General features: G+C 40.3%; 1 protein-coding gene across 11 annotated transcripts in view; it reads right to left on the reverse strand.

Annotated features, from left to right (window-relative positions):
* Positions 1-19747, reverse strand: part of otofa (otoferlin a) — an 83754-nt gene that overhangs the window by 59187 nt on the left and 4820 nt on the right. For all 11 annotated transcript variants that reach the window (XM_038727248.1, XM_038727251.1, XM_038727242.1 and 8 more), the window contains exon 2: positions 15655-15713. In XM_038727248.1, the coding sequence (XP_038583176.1) occupies positions 15655-15713 (59 nt within the window). The remainder of the gene's footprint in view (positions 1-15654; positions 15714-19747) is intronic.

Here is a 19747-nt window from a genome sequence, read left to right on the forward strand (position 1 = left end):
TAGTTGTGATGAAAATTGTGATGTATTCAGCTCTCCGGTGTTGTGGCTGCAAAACTCAGTATTCAAACAGAAACACTGATTAGAAAGGTTGGAAACATGATGAATTCACGAGTTGATTCATATTAGTAAATCACATCGGAGCCCTGTGTGCTACAGCATCTTGGGAAATAGGCTGTATGAGGGCGTAGGGTTACACAGGTGATTTAAAACTCATTTGCCCTCTGCTGATGTTGGCCTCTTATTCAGGAGAACACTGCAGGCTGTCAGGCAAGTGATCCATCAGGACTGTCCCATTACCGAATCCTGGGGTTCCCACCTGCTACTGGTAGACCTGCCTTCAAGGATCTGTGGACGTGTGTGTCCGTTTGTGTGTGCACTGCATTAAACCATCACTCTGCGCTCGCTGCCACCAGTACATCTGCCTCTTCGTAGCTGCGTTTTAACTGGCGACATGCAGCCTGCAAACACCCTCAGAGTGATGGTAGTTGGCTGAGATTATAGCTAATACAGCTGTAGCGCATCTCATTTAAGACCAAATTTCCTCTAGTGTGTTTGAACAGGCGAGGGAGAGGAAAAGGTCCCAGCATGGTGTTAATGTTACACGAATGACAGCTTGCACAGCTAATGGAGAAAATGACGCATAATATACACACACCAGAGCATGACACACACTGTAGCCCACATAATACAGTACATACACACCACGGCAAACGTCATTATGTTTTCTTTATACAACACCAGGGATACTGGGCAGCCACATTAATTTCCCAAGTGTAAGAAAACCACTCATTTTAATCTGTGCCTGTGCAACCAATACAAACACCTGCATGTGTTGGTGCAGGTACACATTTCCCTTTTCCTTTCTCTTTTTGACATGCACAAACACAGATGTACCAACTTTAAGCTTCCCCTCACAGCCGTGTTAACTCCATTACATGTGTCTAAGCACTTTGCTTGTCCTCATTCTCTGAATTTACATCCAAGACTACTTATCTCTACAGCAACACACAGACAGGAATCCACAACATGAAGGAGTAAGCCATTTATGTTGCTTAATGCCTTCACAGCCACTGTGACGGGCCAAAGTGCTTACTGTGGTTTAAATACCCACACAGTGCAGACAAATAAAACAGGAGCAGAGAATCCATTAAGGTGAGAAAGTGGAAATGTTTGCTGTGCTTCAGCTGTCCACAAGTTTTAAACGGTCAAATGGAATTTGGCTACAGGAAAAGAGAAATCAGACAATACACTTGCAATATCGACTCAAAAACGTGCTACTTTTTCTCAGTAGTAGAAAGCAATTTCAGATAGTGCTCCGCAACACTTAGTCACATTTATCAAATAAATCAGTTCTCCAATACACTTATTTCCTATTTTCTAAAAAAAATAGGTATCTAACAGTCAAGTTTAAAGATCTCATACTTTTTTTTGTTATTCAGAAGAAAGAGAAAAGAAAAGAAAAAGATAATTTTTCAGCGTCTCTACTTCCCAGGTAAAGACGCACCCCAAGTTTCCTTTACTCTGCTCTGTTGATCTATTTAACAGGACCAACAGACATGAAAACACGATTATGTGATGTCGGTGATTTATCGAAATGCTTTTTAATCTGGTGTCTCTGGGCAGCATAATTTACACACATTTAGAGGCACATTGCCTATAGCAGCCTGCTGAATGCCTGCAGGCACATGTATGAAACACAGCGGATGAAATTTAAGGAAAAGTCATTATGTTTCAGGGTTGCCATGGTTACCCCAATAAAACCTTTGTGGGATGGGGTATATTGCCAGTCAGCTGATAACCGAGGTACATTACATTTCTCAACAGGCTATAAGGACACTGATGAGTAATCCAACTTTTTTTTTGAGTGATAAAGAGGCTTTTTTAGAGTGGTATGACCTAAAGGCTACAGATGAAAGTGGAAAAAGCTGACGGAGCATCTGATCACATCTGTCCTGGTCAAATCGATCATTATAAGTGGATGATTATTATAACTTATTTTTTTGAAATCGCTCTCCAATGTCCAGCCAGTTTGAGAGAAGGGGCGAGATTGACCTCTCATTCAGAACATAATGACTGTTTATATTCTTGATTTATAATTGTATGGCAAAATAATACAAGCAGTAGGAAAGATGCTGTCTGGCTGTAGTAAGAGCAAGGAGAGAAGACAGCAAAGTGATAAAACGCTGTATACTACAACTTTATGAACTGTTTTTGTTTGCCTGCAAGCCACTCTACCTCCCAGAGTGTATGTTTGCCACCCTGCCCACTGTATTTTCTGTCCCCCCTGCTTTTGGCCACCCCACGTAAAATATATTTCACAAGGTGAAAGGTTCACCAGGTTTTGGTCTGACAGCAGCTTTAGGGTGAAAACATTACACTTCTCTCATTAGTCAAAAAGCTCTAAGGTCTAATCAGCCACAATAAGTGAAAACACCTGTGAGGGTGAAGTTCTTGGGTTGTTTTGTACAGTGTGTGGCTCTACACAGATCAGACTTGAAGCTGTCAAGTAGTCACTGTGCTTCTGTCTGACGTAAAACTGCTGCAATGCGCCTACTCTTACATTCAGTCTCACTCGCTGTATCAAAATGTATCAGAGTGTGTGGATAAAGAAATGTGCGATAGTAATCTGAAAAGCAATCACCACTGCAGTGATATAAAAAACAACAACAACACAACGCTGGTCTTATTTTAGATCCTCCTCTCTATTTTTGAGCCTATCTGAAGAACACACATCATATTCCCAGATCCCCCCTCTAACCCTCTGTACTGTATGATTCACTAATTGGTGGAGTGTGGCCGCTCATTAAAAGTGACGGGTATGATCTCAATAACCGGAAGCCTACAGGCCACAGTAGCCTATCAGAGGGGCTAAATGCTCGACTGAAGAGCAGCTATTACTGCTCTGATCCCACGCTGTAGCATTGTGGCAAGCAGATGGATGACCGGGCCGTCCTCAGTTTCCCCCCCTTACCATCCTTTGATATCTCATGACTGTTGCCATGGACACAGAGGATGAAAACACCTCTATGATTAATTATAAACAATATGTTCTATATTTCACACTCTCTGACTACAAGGGTAGGGAGAAAGACATTATATTTACTGTAAGAGCATTCTTTTTGCTCCTTTGTGTTGAGTTTAAAGCCTTCTTGTGATCTTATGATGATGTGGTCCTCTGCACTTGGATTCTGCAGGCTTAGGTGTATTCTTAAAAGGATAAAAGAGATAAGGGTAGACTGCTGAAAGAGGCAGTATAAGCCACCTTCTCATTACAGCAGGCTAAACCAGCTGGCTAAATGTGCTATATAATATTTGGGATTGTGAGGAAGAGTTTCTCTGTATTTGCTGTTTTGTGCAGTACAAGAGAGAGTCCACCTCTGCAATAGTAAATTATTAAATGCTGATACTTCACTCGCCTACATACAGTAACCTGACATTACCTTCCATTATAATGCTTCTTTCAATCACATTTTCTTTTTTCTTTTGTCCAATGTGAATTTGGTTTTAATTTCCTAACAGTCTTGTCACTGTGGAAATGGCATGCATCCTCTGAAAAATCATACTTCAGCTTATTTAATAACCCTTTTGTTTTCCAATTCTTTTCTTATTCTTTTTCTCCCTTTGTGGTTGTTTTCGCCTCTTTGTAGTCATTTTGTGGATGGTTTTTTTTGTCCATGTAGTCATTTGTGTCTCTTTGTAGTCAGTTTTTATTTGTCTCTTTGTGGTTAACCTGGTCCAGAGACTAGTAGGCCCATTCAGTAATCCCCCCACGATGCAGTAATTAAACACTGAACGGAGCAATTTTGCAGCATAATGAGTACTTTTGATACTTTAAGCATATTTTGCTTAACATACTTTTTACTTTAGTAGTTAAGTAACTTTTTGAATGTAGGACATTTGAATGTTTGGACTTTTTTCTATTGTAGTAATGGCACACTGACTTAACTAAATTCTGAAATCTTCCACCACTGCAACACATACACACATATGTGTGTCTGACAGTCTAGATGAAACAGCATCTCTGATAAGCTGGTTCTGCTGAGAAACTCAATCTTGTCCAATTCACTGAAATCTCTGCATGCTCACTCCATCCCCCCCAAATTCAGGCTCAATTTCCTTTTTCCAATTGGACTGTCCATCCCTGTTTTCATTTCCATCCACACTCTGTTTCTCAGATGTCACTTTATCTGCACGCTCCAATATGTCTGCATTCATCTCAGTCTAATTTACAATATATGTCAAATAAAATGTCATGGGTGTAGGCATACTGACATTAATCCAGTCAGAATCTTTCATTCACCCAGAATGCATATGTATTAACCATTGTAGCAGGTACAAGCTCTGGTTGTTGGTGCTGTTCTCGATGTTATTATTCACCACTGCACTGATACTAGGCACTAAATAATGTCAAATCAATCAAAAAGTGAGATTTACTTTTATATATCAGTTAAACAGTTAAACCAAATGTTGGAATTATTCAATCTCAATTTGGATTTAAACTCTTTCTCCTCTCCTGAAATTGAGAGGCAGGGCGGACACATACAAGACTTTTTAGCCAGTTAATTCAGATCTCATTTTGTTTCGAGCTGGACTCTAATAAAACTGCAATTAGCTCCCCAGTTTCTACTGCGGAAGACCAGATGGTGCAGAGATAATGTACAATACATTTGTCAAGTAATCTGCTCCACAACTCCTTGAAAATAAACAGTGTTGTGCTGGTAGCTAGCACTCACCCCTTAATTAAAAACGTTTCTGCTGAGATAGATTTTCCTTCTTCTTTTCAAAAGGAGAAGCTCTACCTTCTGTTCATCTAGTAACAGTTATTGTTAGAGCTGAGCTGCCCCATAATAAGGATTCTTACAAAAATGCCTCCAAACTGTTTGGTAATACAGCAACACTTTCTTATCATATCTATACAGTACAGGTTCCCCTAATAGGCTTACAGCCATACATTTCTCTCCCACTGCTCACCATAATCTTGCCATTACATGAAAACCAAACACCCCTTGGTCTCAACTATTTGGACAATTGGGCCACAAGAAATGACAACTATTGGACAAACTGCCATGAAATTTTGAACAGACATTCGTGGTATTGTATAGATTGAATCCTGATGACTTTGGTAATTTCATTACTTTTCCTCTAGTGTCACCATGTAGTCAAAATTTAAATGTCCAGGTCATTGGTGTATGATTGACTACACACCTACAAATGAATACATTTTAGTGATAATTAGCAAATGTTCGCATTCTAACACGCTAAATTAAGATGTTGAAAATGGTAAACATTATATCAGCTAAACATCTACATGTTAACATGGTCATTGCGAGTATTTCGCATGCTGATATTAGCATTAATCTCAAAGCACTGTTGTGCCTAAGTAAAGCTTCATAGAGCTGCAACGTGGCTATGGACTTTAAGTACTGTGCTTCAGATGTAAAACATTGAGTTCTGTTTTTGAGCATATTTTGCTAGTAAAGTACCACATAATATTTTATAGTTTAAATATTTTTTCTGGGTATTTCTTTACTTTGTCTACTTGTTCCAGTGTTTGGTGCTGTGTCACTCTTGAGAGGGACTGCTTAAAGCAGAGGAGTTACAAGCTGATGCACATGGATACACACAGAAACAGCAAAAGAGAAATGGGTGCTTATGTATTTTCCTTCTCCTAAGGAATCACACATCAAAGTAGAAATACAACATTCCCAGTTGAAATTATGTTTTTGATATATATCTCTTGTGTGCATCTATGTATTTGTGCAAAGTTTTTTAATTCTTCTGTCATTCTAAATCCACAACACTAGTACGTAAGCAAAAAGGTTTTAAAATTAGGTACTATGTTGTGAGTATACCAACTGTCTATTCTACTGTGCTCATTTGCTCAAATTTCAGCTTTCAGCTTCCCTCCAAAGCAAAGTGGGTAAAGAAAAAATATTCTGCTCAGGTCATCATTTATTCAGTATACTCAGAGATGGGAAAGCACCTCCCTGGAGAAGCCCTGAATCTTAAAAACTGGTGAAGTTCATAAACTATTTTTAGCACCGGCATTATTCCAGCTCAGCTTGTGTCTAGTCTGGAGGCACCTCCTACTCCTCTTCTCTTTACTGGTGGTCAAGTGTTCAGTAAAGCATCATCTGAAATATGACCTCCATAGGTGGATCACCCTAATGCATGAAGTTATATTTTATTCCCGGGTGGCTCACTGGATATGAATGCTGTACTACTGGGGATAATGTTTATTAGTTTAAAAACCTCACCCTGATAGTGATATATTCCTCATATAGCAGATACGCCTTGCTCATGCCCACTAACTTCCCAAACCTGATTACCAAGGGAAGTTCTGTGGAAGTGACCTCACTGTGGTCTCTTCCTACTCTCTTTGGTCAGCCACAGCACACCCTTGAGTTCAGTGTCCTGGGGCCTCATTACAGAAAAATCCTGCTTGTCCTATCTTAAAGGTTAAGCGTGTAAGTTTCAGTGACATCTAGGGGTGAGGGTTGCGAATTACAATGAATTGCAAAAAAACTTCTCACTCAACGCCCCCCCTCCCCTATCCAAGCGGGTAAGATAGCTACAGTGGCCAACACAGGTCAAAACAGAGTAGCCAGTCAAGAATTTAGTTTCTTTAGATAAATATATCAAGAAATTATATTTTACTTAATTATTCAGTAAAACCATATGATTTTGCAAATAGCGGGTTTGTGAAGTTTAACGTTAGCTGGCTGATCTGAACTTTCATGCTGTACCGTTTTATTTCCCAATAATAGTCAGTGGATTGTCTCACGAAGGTAACCAACATATTTTTGCTCACTTAGCAAAACCAAGACCCAGTTAAAAATTACAATCCAAATAAATATTTTTTCTAGGGAAGTAAAAGTTTAGCTGGCTTATCTGAGCTTCCAGCTGTAATCCTTGGTTATGGTTTTATTGCCCATTAATCAGCTGATTGTCTCACGAATGTAACCAACACATTTATGCCCAAGCAAAACCAAAGCCTGGAGAATAAATAATAATACATGACTTTACAACTATATAGTTTTTCTACCAGGGCAGTAAAATATGAAGTTTAGCTGTCTGATAGGAGCTTCTAAGTTACGTTACCGTTTTATTGCCAATTCATGACCGCCACTACTAAAATTTCCCACGATCATTAAACTATGAGCTACAAATGTTTTCACTCGCACACTGTGCGAGCACGGCAGCACTCGGCTCGCTTCCTCTCCTCATTCTATGCAGAACATACGTGACAGATGGTTTTAAGAGCAGCGTAACTCTGAATCAGGAGGTGCGTAGCGAGTGTTTGATTGTCCGAGCGGCAGAAAGTGACGGTGAACGCGAGCGGAGGAAGATATTCTGGCAGTAAATGTACGGTGTCTGTTATAGTGTGTCAGCTTCTCAAGACCAAGAAAAATCTGTTGTTTCCCACCTGCTGGAAAAATGAAGCAGTTAGCGCTAAGTTAGCTAACATCTCCCCTCCCCTTCAGACTGAGTTGAGCAGGAAACTTCTACAGAAGCTACATAGCTGCTATGTAACTTAACATTAGCTCAATTTATAGAAAGTAACTGGAAGCTGTATTTTACTACTGCCTACTTGTCCAATGTTGAGAACATCAGGTACAAACTTAGACTAAACTGACGTAGCCTGCAGCTCCGTCCTGTACAGACTGATTAAATAATTTTTAGTTTAGTAGTTTTTTTTAGTTTTCAGTCTGAAAAAGTGGTTTTGGAAAAGAAAGGACAGAGGTGACCGGAGGAGCTGAGGTTTCCATTAAAAGCGTTTAGTCTCTGCAGAGCAAATGAAGACTACACACTATAACATCTATGTTGACGATCACTGCATTGATTGAGATATATTAAAAGTTGTTGATCAGAGCATCGCTTTGGACATTAGCCTGTTTCTTTTCTTTAATACACAGTGGTTCCTATTTGTTTTATAGTGATGTCCGACGGTGAGTCCATAAACAGAATGTCGCCGGTGAAACTGATCTTTCACTAAGCAGCTACAAGCTGTTATTTATTTTTCAGATGCACAGAGAGAGCGAGAGAGAGAGAGAGAGAACATGGTGGATAAAACAGTCCTGTTGGGTTTTACGCATGATGCACAGCTACCTCTGTATGTAGGTTTACCTGCTTCAACAACGAGCTGCTCTCGTGTTACTGCCACAATAATTCTTTGCGTTGTGAAGATTATTTAGATGCTTCAGGAATAATCAGATTGTATTGGCAGCCTGTGCTACTGCAAAGCAAGAGGTTTGATTGGCTACATCTCCATAATAAAAGGCACAGGTAACAAAAGTTAGCTGGGCAGCAAAAGTGATATTTTAAACTGACACCCTCACCTCATAAACACCCTCATGGAGATTTAAAAAGGAAAAAAAATTGTAGAAATAGCTAAATTACAGATAATCAGCTTCTTCACTGCATTTGCAGGAATATTTTAATGGGCTACTTAAAAAAATATACTCATCGAGTTGCTTAGTAAAACATGCAAGAATGAAATCCCCAGACTACCATGGATTGCAGAATCTGTGATATGGATCCCTTCCACACGTTGTGGCACGCAGGTGGACCGCGGATTGATTTCAAAGTTTATTATGATTTATCCTGTTTGACCTCTCAAAATATCCTTTATTCTGGAAATGTCAGAGAACCAGTCTGAATGTGCATAACTTTGAACATTAGAAGATAACCTGCTGAAACACAGGAGCTATTAAAGTCCAGGAGTTTATAACTGAATTAAAATAATTGAATTTATTATGGATGAGGTAAAAAGGTGCCACATGAACATTTAAAGAGGTTACCTCAATCAGTCACTCCTGCATGTGTGTTGATTCAGCAGTGATGATATTAAAAGTTGAACTACAGGAGAAACATATCTGAAAGCAACCCGGAATGCCTGAGAGCTGCTCTGCTCTCTGTTTGCTGTTTGTCCTAGAGGAAACACTGCAATTAATCAGCTGATTGTCTCATGAACATAAGCGGCACATTTCTGTCGACAGCAAGAAGATCCACACACTGTGGGCTCGTGCTAAATAAAAGGTGTAGTCCTTCATTTGTCAAAATTTCACTTCTCTTCTTACTTCTAATAAACCAGACGACTACTCAGAGACTGTATATTATTATTATTAGTTCCTCTTCTTCTATCTCTTCTTCATACACATTCAAAGTAGTGATGAGCGTCTACCGCCGTCTACACTGCCGGAAGTATACAAGCAGAAGAATAGAGGTGCTCCAATCAGTATTTTTTATACCGATCACTGATCGCTGGGAAGCCTTTTATTTATCATGTAGCATTATACAGTATACTGTATATTTATTTAATTAGTCCTAATTAAATAAATATTCTAATTGATTAATTAGTCCTAACAATGTATTAAGTATTAAAATTAACAGATGATAAAGTATCATGAAATGACAACTGTTTATTTTATTGCCAGGAAACATGGGCAACAAATTCCGGTCTATCTGTCTTAGGGACTTAAACCATAGCAACCTTTGCCTGATTACTGGAAACATCTTATAGCTTAACAAATACGCTATAGCTTTCCTGTGGAATAAACTACAAACAAAACAAACAACATCTTATATCTATATATTTACTTCAACTAGCCAAAATATTTAGGAGATAAAATAGTACAGGCATCATGAGTCAATGATAAACTCTGAAGTAGCTGCTTTTTGTTCTGGAAAGCTCAGGCAGGTTCTGTGGGCTTTAGGGAGTAGAGAGAGGAGTAGAGAGAGGGAGAGTGGGCTACAGAGAGGAGTCATAACTGTTATCAATGAGATTTGAAAATAAGAACATTGTTATCTCGATATGAAAGATTTAGTTGGATCATTTTGAATAGGCAGATTTGTGGTAACCTTCTTTGACTGACAGAACAGATTTTGCACATGTGAAGAATGGCTCTTGCTGGCTGTACGGATCTGGCACTTACAGGGAGGACCTGCGGTTATGTAGATATAAATGGCTCTTTCTAAGGTAATAGAAACATAACGGTTCATTATGTAAGTTCTTTATACACCACTGAAAACATAGTTGTGGATATTATATTGCATTTCTGGCAATAAATCCTTACAAATATTACACACTGGACCTTTAAGTTTCAACAATAGGAAAAATTATAGCTTACTATTACAGAAGCAATTCCTAAACTCATGGCTCTGTCCTATCCTCTTATCTTATCTTAACTTAAGAAATCCTAACTAGAACTGTAAACTTGATTCTTCAATCGACACTTGTCCTGCCAGGCCTGTTTCTCTGTTAAAATGTACATGACACCTGTACCTTGACGATGGCTGTTTCACTTTACTTGTCACTGGCTAGCTAGCTTGGACAAAAAAAGACGAGATCAGTTGGAGACATTAATTAAGTCAGTGTAGGAGAGGAAACCCCACCTTTTAGGGAAGTTTTCTTCCAACTTATAAAATTGTCTTGGCAGTTGATACATACCCATTAATACACAGTCTGGGAAACTGAAAGTGTTAAACTGAAATACCGCGCTATTTGTCAAGCCTACTACGGGGATGGTAAGCACCGCAAAAAACGCAATGTTCATACTTTACACTTCAGGGCTTGTTAAATTAATAAATGAGTGCTTCAAAAGTTCCACAACCGTAACGAGCTCTTTAACGGTTCAAGTTCAGATTGCCATGGGCTGTACTAGACCCGACTTCAAACTCTGAAGCTCTAAGTATTGCCGTGTGTTGTATTGTTTTACTGTTTATTTTAAAGGTTAGCTAACTTTGGCGTTAGCATATTACTAACACTATATTGCTAACTTGGCGTTAGCATATTGCGCGGCTTAAGATAAGACAGGCCTTTTTCGTGAATTCAGTTAGAAAAAATGTTTCTGTAATACCACAAATCCTAAATTTCATCCTAAACTGAGATAAGATAGGATTTCAGACTTAGGAAGTTTCTGTAATGAGGCCCTTGATCGGGCTGATGAGAATGTCACTGGTGAAGTACTGTGAGAACAGTGGCACAATGACTACTAAATCATCCATTTCTCCCGTAATAATTGTGTTTACACACTAGGGGTCAACCAATAATCAGTCTGGCCAATTATCGGCGCCGATATTCATCATTTTTCCAATAATCTGCATCGGTCATTATAAAAACAGTAGGGATGACCCCAAATACTCGAAGATTCGATGCTTAGATGGGCGGAGCTTGATTCGACTGTCAATCTCACAGTCAAAGCATCAGAAACAAGGATCATGCCATTTTGGCTAAATGGGGGTGCTCAACGTCTGATTTTACATAGAACTACCTGTTTTCTCCCAATAAGTTAATATACAGCCTATTACAATATACATTTCAATGTTCAATGTGCTGTAAATAAAAATTGAAAAAGAATAAAACTTTCAATAAATGTTTTTGAAGTCTGTGAATAAATCCAAAATTGTAAACCTAACCCTGAGTCGTCAGTGCGCATATGTAAGCGTAGCGTGTATGTGTGCAGTGGCAGTGGAGGAACGCTTGCTGAAGAGACCGATCCCCAGCTTCACGGTGTTGTGCCAAGTTGTTCGCACCTCGCGAGATCTTCGGATAATTTATCACCATTGATGAACCACATAAAGAATATTTTATCGTTTTTAAATAGCCGGTGTGACACCAAAATTTGTGACCTATCAGATTCTATGACCCAAACGGCAAGTTAAACGCCAGACGCTTTGTTGACGATGTGAAGTGGTTGCAATTTGGTTGGGTTTAGGCACCAAAAGTACTTGGTTGGGTTTAGGCACCAAAAGTACTTGGTTAGGCTTAGACACCAAAAGTACTTGGTTGGGTTTAGGCACCAAAAGTACTTGGTTATGGTTAGGAAAACATCGTCGTTTGGGTGTAGTTACAGAATCTGATAGGTCACAGATTTTGGTGTTACACCGGCTACTTGAAACAGACCCGCGGGGAACCGCAACATGCATGTAGTTGACGGCAGCAGTAATGCACGTAAAACTCGTCACAGGACCGGTGAATGACAGGCGAGAGAGAGAGAGAAAAGGGTCTTCAAAAAGCTTCAGATTAGCTGGAAAGTTACAGTGTAAGTTGAATGAATAGAGACTGCAGCTCTGCAGCTTCTCAACATTAAAGCGGAGCTACCCCTCGCTCGCAATCACCGCACACAAAAACACACACATGATTCGACTATCAGTTGTCTATAGGCAGGATTTGACTGATTCGACTATGTAAATCCTTAGTCTTAGCCCTAAAAAACAGATAGCCGATATAATTAATTAATAAAAAAAATGAGCTCTGATGCAGCTACCTATCTGTCTGCTTAGGGTTGGAGCCCACAGAGTGGTGAGTACAATGTCCGACCCACAATACTAGCTGATTGGATACAAGTCACAAGTAATAGCCTATCAACACCGACTATTGTGCAGAAGTAGCCAATAGAACAAGTGAGCCACCACACTGCAGCCCCTCCTCTTCTGTCTCACCAGAGCTCCCATGTAGAGACTTGTTTTCTTGATCCCGCTCCCGCTGATTTTGTGACCATTACTGCCCGCTCCCGCAACATGTGTGTTCCTCTACCGCCCATTCCACACATGTGTATCCACTCCTGCCCGCACCCTCAATTTATCACTCAAAGTTAACAAGTCCATCTCTGGGATGGATCTCTAATTCATTTTATTTACTATTTATAAAGATTAAACATGACAATTAACTTTAATCTTGTTATTTTCACTTTTACGCCCTAATCCAGAGTTCATATCCTAAGTACTTTGTGGTTAGGTTTCAACAACAAAAGCACGTTGTTTAAGATTAGGGATCGTAATTTGGTTACATGTTAATAAAGTAAAACGCCATGTCTCCTGCTTCAAGTTACTGTTGATTAAAGCAAGACCGTGGTGTTTGGTGTACAGGCGGTGTATTTTTGGCCACACAGTCAATTTAAACATTTTCCAGCTTGGCAGATGAATTCATTAAACAGGAACTCTAACAATTTTACACACCAAAGTCTATTTACAGGTCTTGGGCTAATTAGTAGAGACAGACACCTTAAAAAGCTGGATTCAGAATGCAGTGGAACATAATCACAAGACTTTCATTAAAAAGTCAGACTGTGCACTTAGTGCACTGTAGGGCCACAGCAGCTGGAAGCTAGTGGAGAAGGAATATTCTTGCATTCATTATGACTGTATAACTCCCCTTTCCTTGTCTGTGAAGTTCAAATCTCTTGACATCTTGTTTTGTAAACTAAACAAACACAAATTCTTGCATGTGCCCTCTCTCTCTTGCACGCACATTAACATGGACACATACGCATGTACAGTAGCAATATCTTGAGGCTTATACTCAGTGAACCCTGTGGCCACATAAAATACTTGCAGGGCTTTCAGTTCTTTGCTCCAGTTATGTCTAACTAGTGAGGGGGAAGCCCTGGTGTACTGCAGCTAAAAGCCAAGCCCCACCATGGAATGAATAATGAATACAGATTCTCCATCCAGTCTATCTGCATATAGTTCAAACGCATCCTGCTAGTCCATGCATAAAGCAACAAGACACACAACTCTATGCTAATGGGCCGCAATTCCAGGGGTTGGACTGGGCTTACTGAGCCATGCAAATGTTCCAGTGCTGAGGATGAAGATGTCAGATGAGGAGGATGTGATGAGGAATTGCTCAAGTGTTTGTGTGGGTGGCTATAGAAACAGTACATGCACAGACACATGCAAATAACACCGACTCAGGAACTACTGGAAGCACAAGTCGTCCCAAGGGAGTCCTGGACATTTTATTGATGCTGAGTGATGCTAACGACCTCCCCAGCACTACAGGACCAAGATGAGAGCATTGGGTGAAGCTGTCACAGGACATCACATATCAGTGCCAACCACTCACTTTTATACCAGTTACTGCAGTCGACCCTCAGGAATAATATAATGTGCCATTATTAATAGTCATATATCTCCTGTTTGTCTACTTTTCTCTCTTATATTTCACTTGCGATTCTACAAAAACAACATTATTTCTGCAGGGAATGTGTCGTGTGGATGTGTGTGTAAGTGTGTGTGTGTGTGTGTGCGCGCAAGACTATATAAGCAGCCAAATGTGTCATTTAGCCATTTTCCTGATTAGACTGATAACAAAAGCTCTGGTTATCAGCAAAGGAAGCTGCACTTTGCTTGTGAGCCCATCAAGGGAAAAATGTTTTTCTTTGTAAAAGCAAGCAGCTCAGAGAGAAAAAAACTGTAGTCAAACCTCCCTTGGGAAGGAACTGTGTGTTTGAGGCTCTCATTCTTTTGTTTCTCTTATTTCATTCCCTGACTTTATCCCCTACCCCTGTTCTGTCCGGTTTGCTTCCACTTTGTGTGGATTTCTTGCAGCACTTTTCTCTTGATCCCTAACCCCTCATCTCTTTCTTTTCCCCGTTCTGCTGCATTAAATGATTTTTTGCATTTGAATCCCCCATAACACCGGTTTGTCAGTGTGGCAGGAGCCTGCAGGAATCCTACTGGGAACATGTCCCAGAATGCCACGGCAGCCACAGTGAAAAAGAGCGACTGACCCAAGGGGGCTCCAATGAAATCCTCAAAGTTCTGAAGACTTTCTCGGGTCTGTGCTGTTGCTCAGAATAATATAATTCCCTGGCATTTAAGTGAAACTGTGAAGTGTTCATATCCACAAAACTTTCTTTTTCAAGTTTTCAATTCTAAGAACTTCTGGTTCTGACAGGAGAGCTATTACAGGGACCAGCTCTTCCTCTCCAAAGCAGTGGTGTGTCTAGTTTAATTACAACAGAGCAAGTATTCAATGTCACACATGGGTGGAGGCCACTGTCTCTACCTCGCCTCTCAGACACTGATTGGCCATCAGTGAACAGGAGAGGGCCATTAGGAGATACTTGGCAGGACATCAGCAATTTGCAAGCGAGGATCAGTAATATTTTGGCTTAGAACATTAATTAGTTTTTAACATGTGATCCACGTCTGGATCATTGGTTACCACTGTCGCCTCACAGCATGTGTGTGGATTTGTGTCGGTGTGTAGTCCAGTCTCCTAGGAATTACGTCCATATTATATAATTCCGCCCCTTGGCATATATATGCAATGCCATGTTAAGTGCCAACTCAAGACATAGTGTGCACAATATGTAACAAGCCAGAAAGTAGGAATGCACTTTAAAGTGAACTTGAAATTGCTCCTAGATGTAAATGTGATGGTAAAATATGTTTGTCTGACTGGCAACCTGTCTAAGGCGTACCCTGCTTCTAACACAACGCATGCTGGGATAGGGTCAGGGTTCAAATTGATCAGTGGATGGAATTAATCCTCTGTAGATATGCCATAAGAGAAAGATCTCCTTGAATGTCAACAGCAGCTGGGCCAATATACAGTATAGTAGATAGGTATAAATGTGAATCTTTCCTGTACTCACTTATGTCTAATAATACATGATTTTAAGTTTGAGTTGTATTAAGGTTATCACTTAAATCAAAAGAAAAAAATCCATTACCTACATAATGCCTGCTAATTATTGACTTACCACTAGATTCATTGACAAAACCTGCAGCTAATGGTAAAAGGTGTACTGTTATCTGCAATTAAAACAGGAAGGTTGTGGTTTCTATTAAGTTAAGAGATAATTGCTGATTAGTCATTATCGAGGAGGGTTAGTGTATGACAAGGGAAATGAAGACACTGACCTCATTAAAGTGGGCTGCCTCCTCGCAGTTCTCTGCCACTCGGCTGTAGAAGGACAGACCTGGAAGGCGAGGAGGTTTTTAGAGGTTAAAAACAAATAAACAGTTCAATAATGGCATTGCAGTTACTGTCATTTCGGTTTGAATGAGTTGACATACAGCATGAGCAATTAATATAATTTCTACAAAAGAGCTTATAAATTACACTATATTGGCTTGTTTTGGACTTGGGACCCCTTACAAAAAAGCAGTGTCTAGCTGGGGCCCCTTGTCACGTGTTATTTGTAAATAATTGTGAAATTATCCAATATTTTACAAAAAAGCATTGTAGCTGTAGCTGTACTTTTACTTAATTAAAGGATCTGAATACTCCTTCCACCCAAGAGGCAACGTCAGAGTCTGAAAAGTAAAGCCAATGCCTAAGTGCCTTAAAACTTGCATTCTTTCCAATGGCCAGCAGGGGTTGGCTCCACTGGTTACAAAAAGAAGTCAGATTGCATTGGAGTCAATGACAAAATGACCCGTCTTCTCACTTCTCACTTGATTGATTACATGCTGTAAGTAAACACTTTCCTAATGAGTTTATGGTCTCACTCGCTAGTAGGGCTGCAACTAACGATTATTTTCATTATCGACTAATCTGCCGATTACTTTCACGATTAATCGATTAATCGTTTAGTCAATGAAATGTGAAGAAATTGTGAAAAATGCTCATCACAATTTTCCAAAGCCCACAGTGACGTCCTCAAATCGCTTTTTTTTGTCAAACCAGCAGCCCAAAACCCAAACACTCTTCATTAACTTTTATAAATAACAAAGAATAGCAGCAATTCCTCACATTTAAAAAGATGAAACCAGAAAATTTTTCACATGCAAAATAGTTGTCGATTAATTTTTGTAAGTAATCGATTAATTGACAAATAGTTGCAGCTCTAATCAATAGTTTCAAGTCATCATTTTTGTAAATGATGGTTCCATTTAGATGAAAAGAGTATGGTAATGGTAGTGGTTAACTTGTGATTGATAAGTCACTACCACAGCGACCTGTCACTCAGGATAGAGGCAAATCATATCCACTGCACTGTGCACATTTAATTAGCCAGTAACTTGTTTTAGGGTGCTGTGAATGTTTGTGTTTAAGAACTTTGACGCTTTCACAGTGTGTTTTCAGTTCATGAAAGTTCATTGGAACATTTTGGTGGCCTAAAAATGACATGTTCAGCATTCGATTGTACTAAGGAGTCTGCTGTTCAATTTTTCAAGTAAGTACACTTTGTTTAAAGTATGTTTTTTTTTGCTAGCCAAAATAAGCATCTCAATTAATATCACAGTTGATGTAAATTACAGTTGCACCCTACTAACCAAGCTAGCTAGCTCCACCCACTCATTCAAATACAGTCACTTCTGGTTACACAAAACCAAGATGGCGGTTTTGTGGAACCAGTCAAGGCTTCAAAACAGTAGTCCACACACCAATGGCTGACATCACGGTGGCTACATCCACTTCTTTTATACAGTGTATACTTCCACCACTGTCTGTCAGATACAGGTTTGATAGATGAACATATTGATTCACATTTAGATTCATTCATCAACATTAAAATAATCCCGTTGCTGTCTATAATCTGTTTACACTTGTCCCGTTAAAGGTCAGTGAAAAGACAAATGAACACCTTATGTACCTGAAAAACACACAAATGACACGGCTGTGTGGAGCCACAGGAGACGGAAAAGAAATGCAGACAATTAAATGGCTACAATGTGACTCACTATGCAACAGAATAATGGAGAAGCAAACAGAGACTTCAGCAGAATTGAAATAACATAAAACAAGTGCGATTTAAGAAAACAGGACATACAGAATTTCCGCATGGTCTCCTTAGATGATCGTGAAAACAATCATCTCTTGATGCACTGTGTATTCAAGGTTATACGCAGGGCAGAGAGCCTTTCACTGTACAACCTGACTCACCCATGCATGCTACAGCCTGTGTTCACCTGGCCACTTTGTGATGCTCATGAATGGTGCCAGACTGCTGTGTGCATTGTTGAGGTAGTTTGCTTTGTGTATCTGAGGCTTTGTGCGTGTGATGTTTGTTTGGGTGCATGTGGACAGCTGATGTGCACGCCAATATATACACTGCTCAAAAAAATAAAGGGAACACTTAAACAACACAATGTAACTGCAAGTCAATCACACTCCTGTGAAATCAAACTGTCCACTTAGGAAGCAACACTGATTGACAATCAATTTCACATGCTGTTGTGCAAATGGAATAGACAGGAAGAAATTATAGGCAATTAGCAAGACACCCCAGTAAAGGAGTAGTTCTGCAGGTGCTGACCACAGACCACTTCTCAGTTCCTATGCTTCCTGGCTGATGTTTTGGTCACTTTTGAATGCTGGCGGTGCTTTCACTCTAGTGGTAGCATGAGACGGAATCTACAACCCACACAAGTGGCTCAGGTAGTGCAGCTCATCCAGGATGGCACATCAATGCGAGCTGTGGCAAGAAGGTTTGCTGTGTCTGTCGGCGTAGTGTCCAGAGCATGGAGGCGCTACCAGGAGACAGGCCAGTACATCAGGAGACGTGGAGGAGGCTACCTCCGCCTTTGTGCAAGGAGGAGCAGGAGGAGCGCTGCCAGAGTCCTGCAAAATGACCTCCAGCAGGCCACAAATGTGTCTGCTCAAACGGTCAGAAACAGACTCCATGAGGGTGGTATGAGGGCCCGACGTCCACAGGTGGGGGTTGTGCTTACAGTCCAACACCGTGCAGGACGTTTGGCATTTGCCAGAGAACACCAAGATTGGCAAATTCGTCACTGGCACAGATGAAAGCAGGTTCACACTGAGCACGTGACAGACGTGGCAGAGTCTCGAGATGCCGTGGAGAACGTTCTGCTGCCTGCAACATCCTCCAGCATGACCGGTATGGCGGTGGGTCAGTAATGGTGTGGGATTTCTTTGGGGGGCCGCACAGCCCTCCATGTGCTCGCCAGAGGTAGCCTGACTGCCATTAGGTACCAAGATGAGATCCTCAGACCCCTTGTGAGACCATATACTGGTGCGGTTGGCCCTGGGTTCCTCCTAATGCAAGACAATGCTAGACCTCATGTTGCTGGAGTGTGTCAGCAGTTCCTGCAAGAGGAAGGCATTGATGGTATGGACTGGCCCGCCTGTTCCCCAGACCTGAATCCAAATTGGGCACATCCACCAACACCACGTTGCACCACAGACTGTCCAGGAGTTGGCGGATGCTTTAGTCCAGGTCTGGGAGGAGATCCCTCAGGAGACCATCCGCCACCTCATCAGGAGCATGCCCAGGCGTTGTAGGGAGGTCATACAGGCACGTGGAGGCCACACACACTACTGAGCCTCATTTTGACTTGTTTTAAGGACATTACATCAAAGTTGGATCGGCCTGTAGTGCGGTTTTCCAGTTTGATTTTGAGTGTGACTCCAAATCCAGACCTCCATGGGTTGATAAATTTGATTTCCATTGATAATTTTTGCGGGATTTTGTTGTCAGTACATTCAACTATGTAAAGAAAGGAGTATTTAATGAGATTATTTCCTTCATTCAGATCTAGGATGTGTTATTTTAGTGTTCCCTTTATTTTATTTATTTATTTTTTTTATGAGCAGTGTATATATCTGTACACACACACACACACACACACACACACACACACAGTGGCTTACAAAGGTCATTACGGACCCTGTCAGTTTAGCTGTAATAATTAGTTATGAAATAAGTAAGATCTTGCCTGGATCTGATGTATAATTTTTTGTGCTCATTTACAGAGTAAACAACCTCTGAGTTTACAAAGAGAAAAAGACACAAACATACAAAGGCAATACTGAAACTCTATCACACTTCATTCAACCTCATCTGGATAATATTACCAATACAATTTGCTCATTTTGACTCTAGTTCATAATCTATGTCTCGTTTCCATCTCTCTTTCCCATCACTCCCCACTCTCTACAATCTTATAAAACCCACATCCTTTGCAATATTTTTTTAGAAAATAAACACCACTTAAATGTAAGAGGGGGAGAGAGACAATATTCCACCTACATTATCCCAAACAG

Source organism: Micropterus salmoides, unplaced genomic scaffold (assembly GCF_014851395.1).
Source record: "Micropterus salmoides isolate LMB-PRFRI ecotype aquatic unplaced genomic scaffold, ASM1485139v1 Ms_hic_scaffold_18, whole genome shotgun sequence".
NCBI classification, from domain to species: domain Eukaryota; kingdom Metazoa; phylum Chordata; class Actinopteri; order Centrarchiformes; family Centrarchidae; genus Micropterus; species Micropterus salmoides.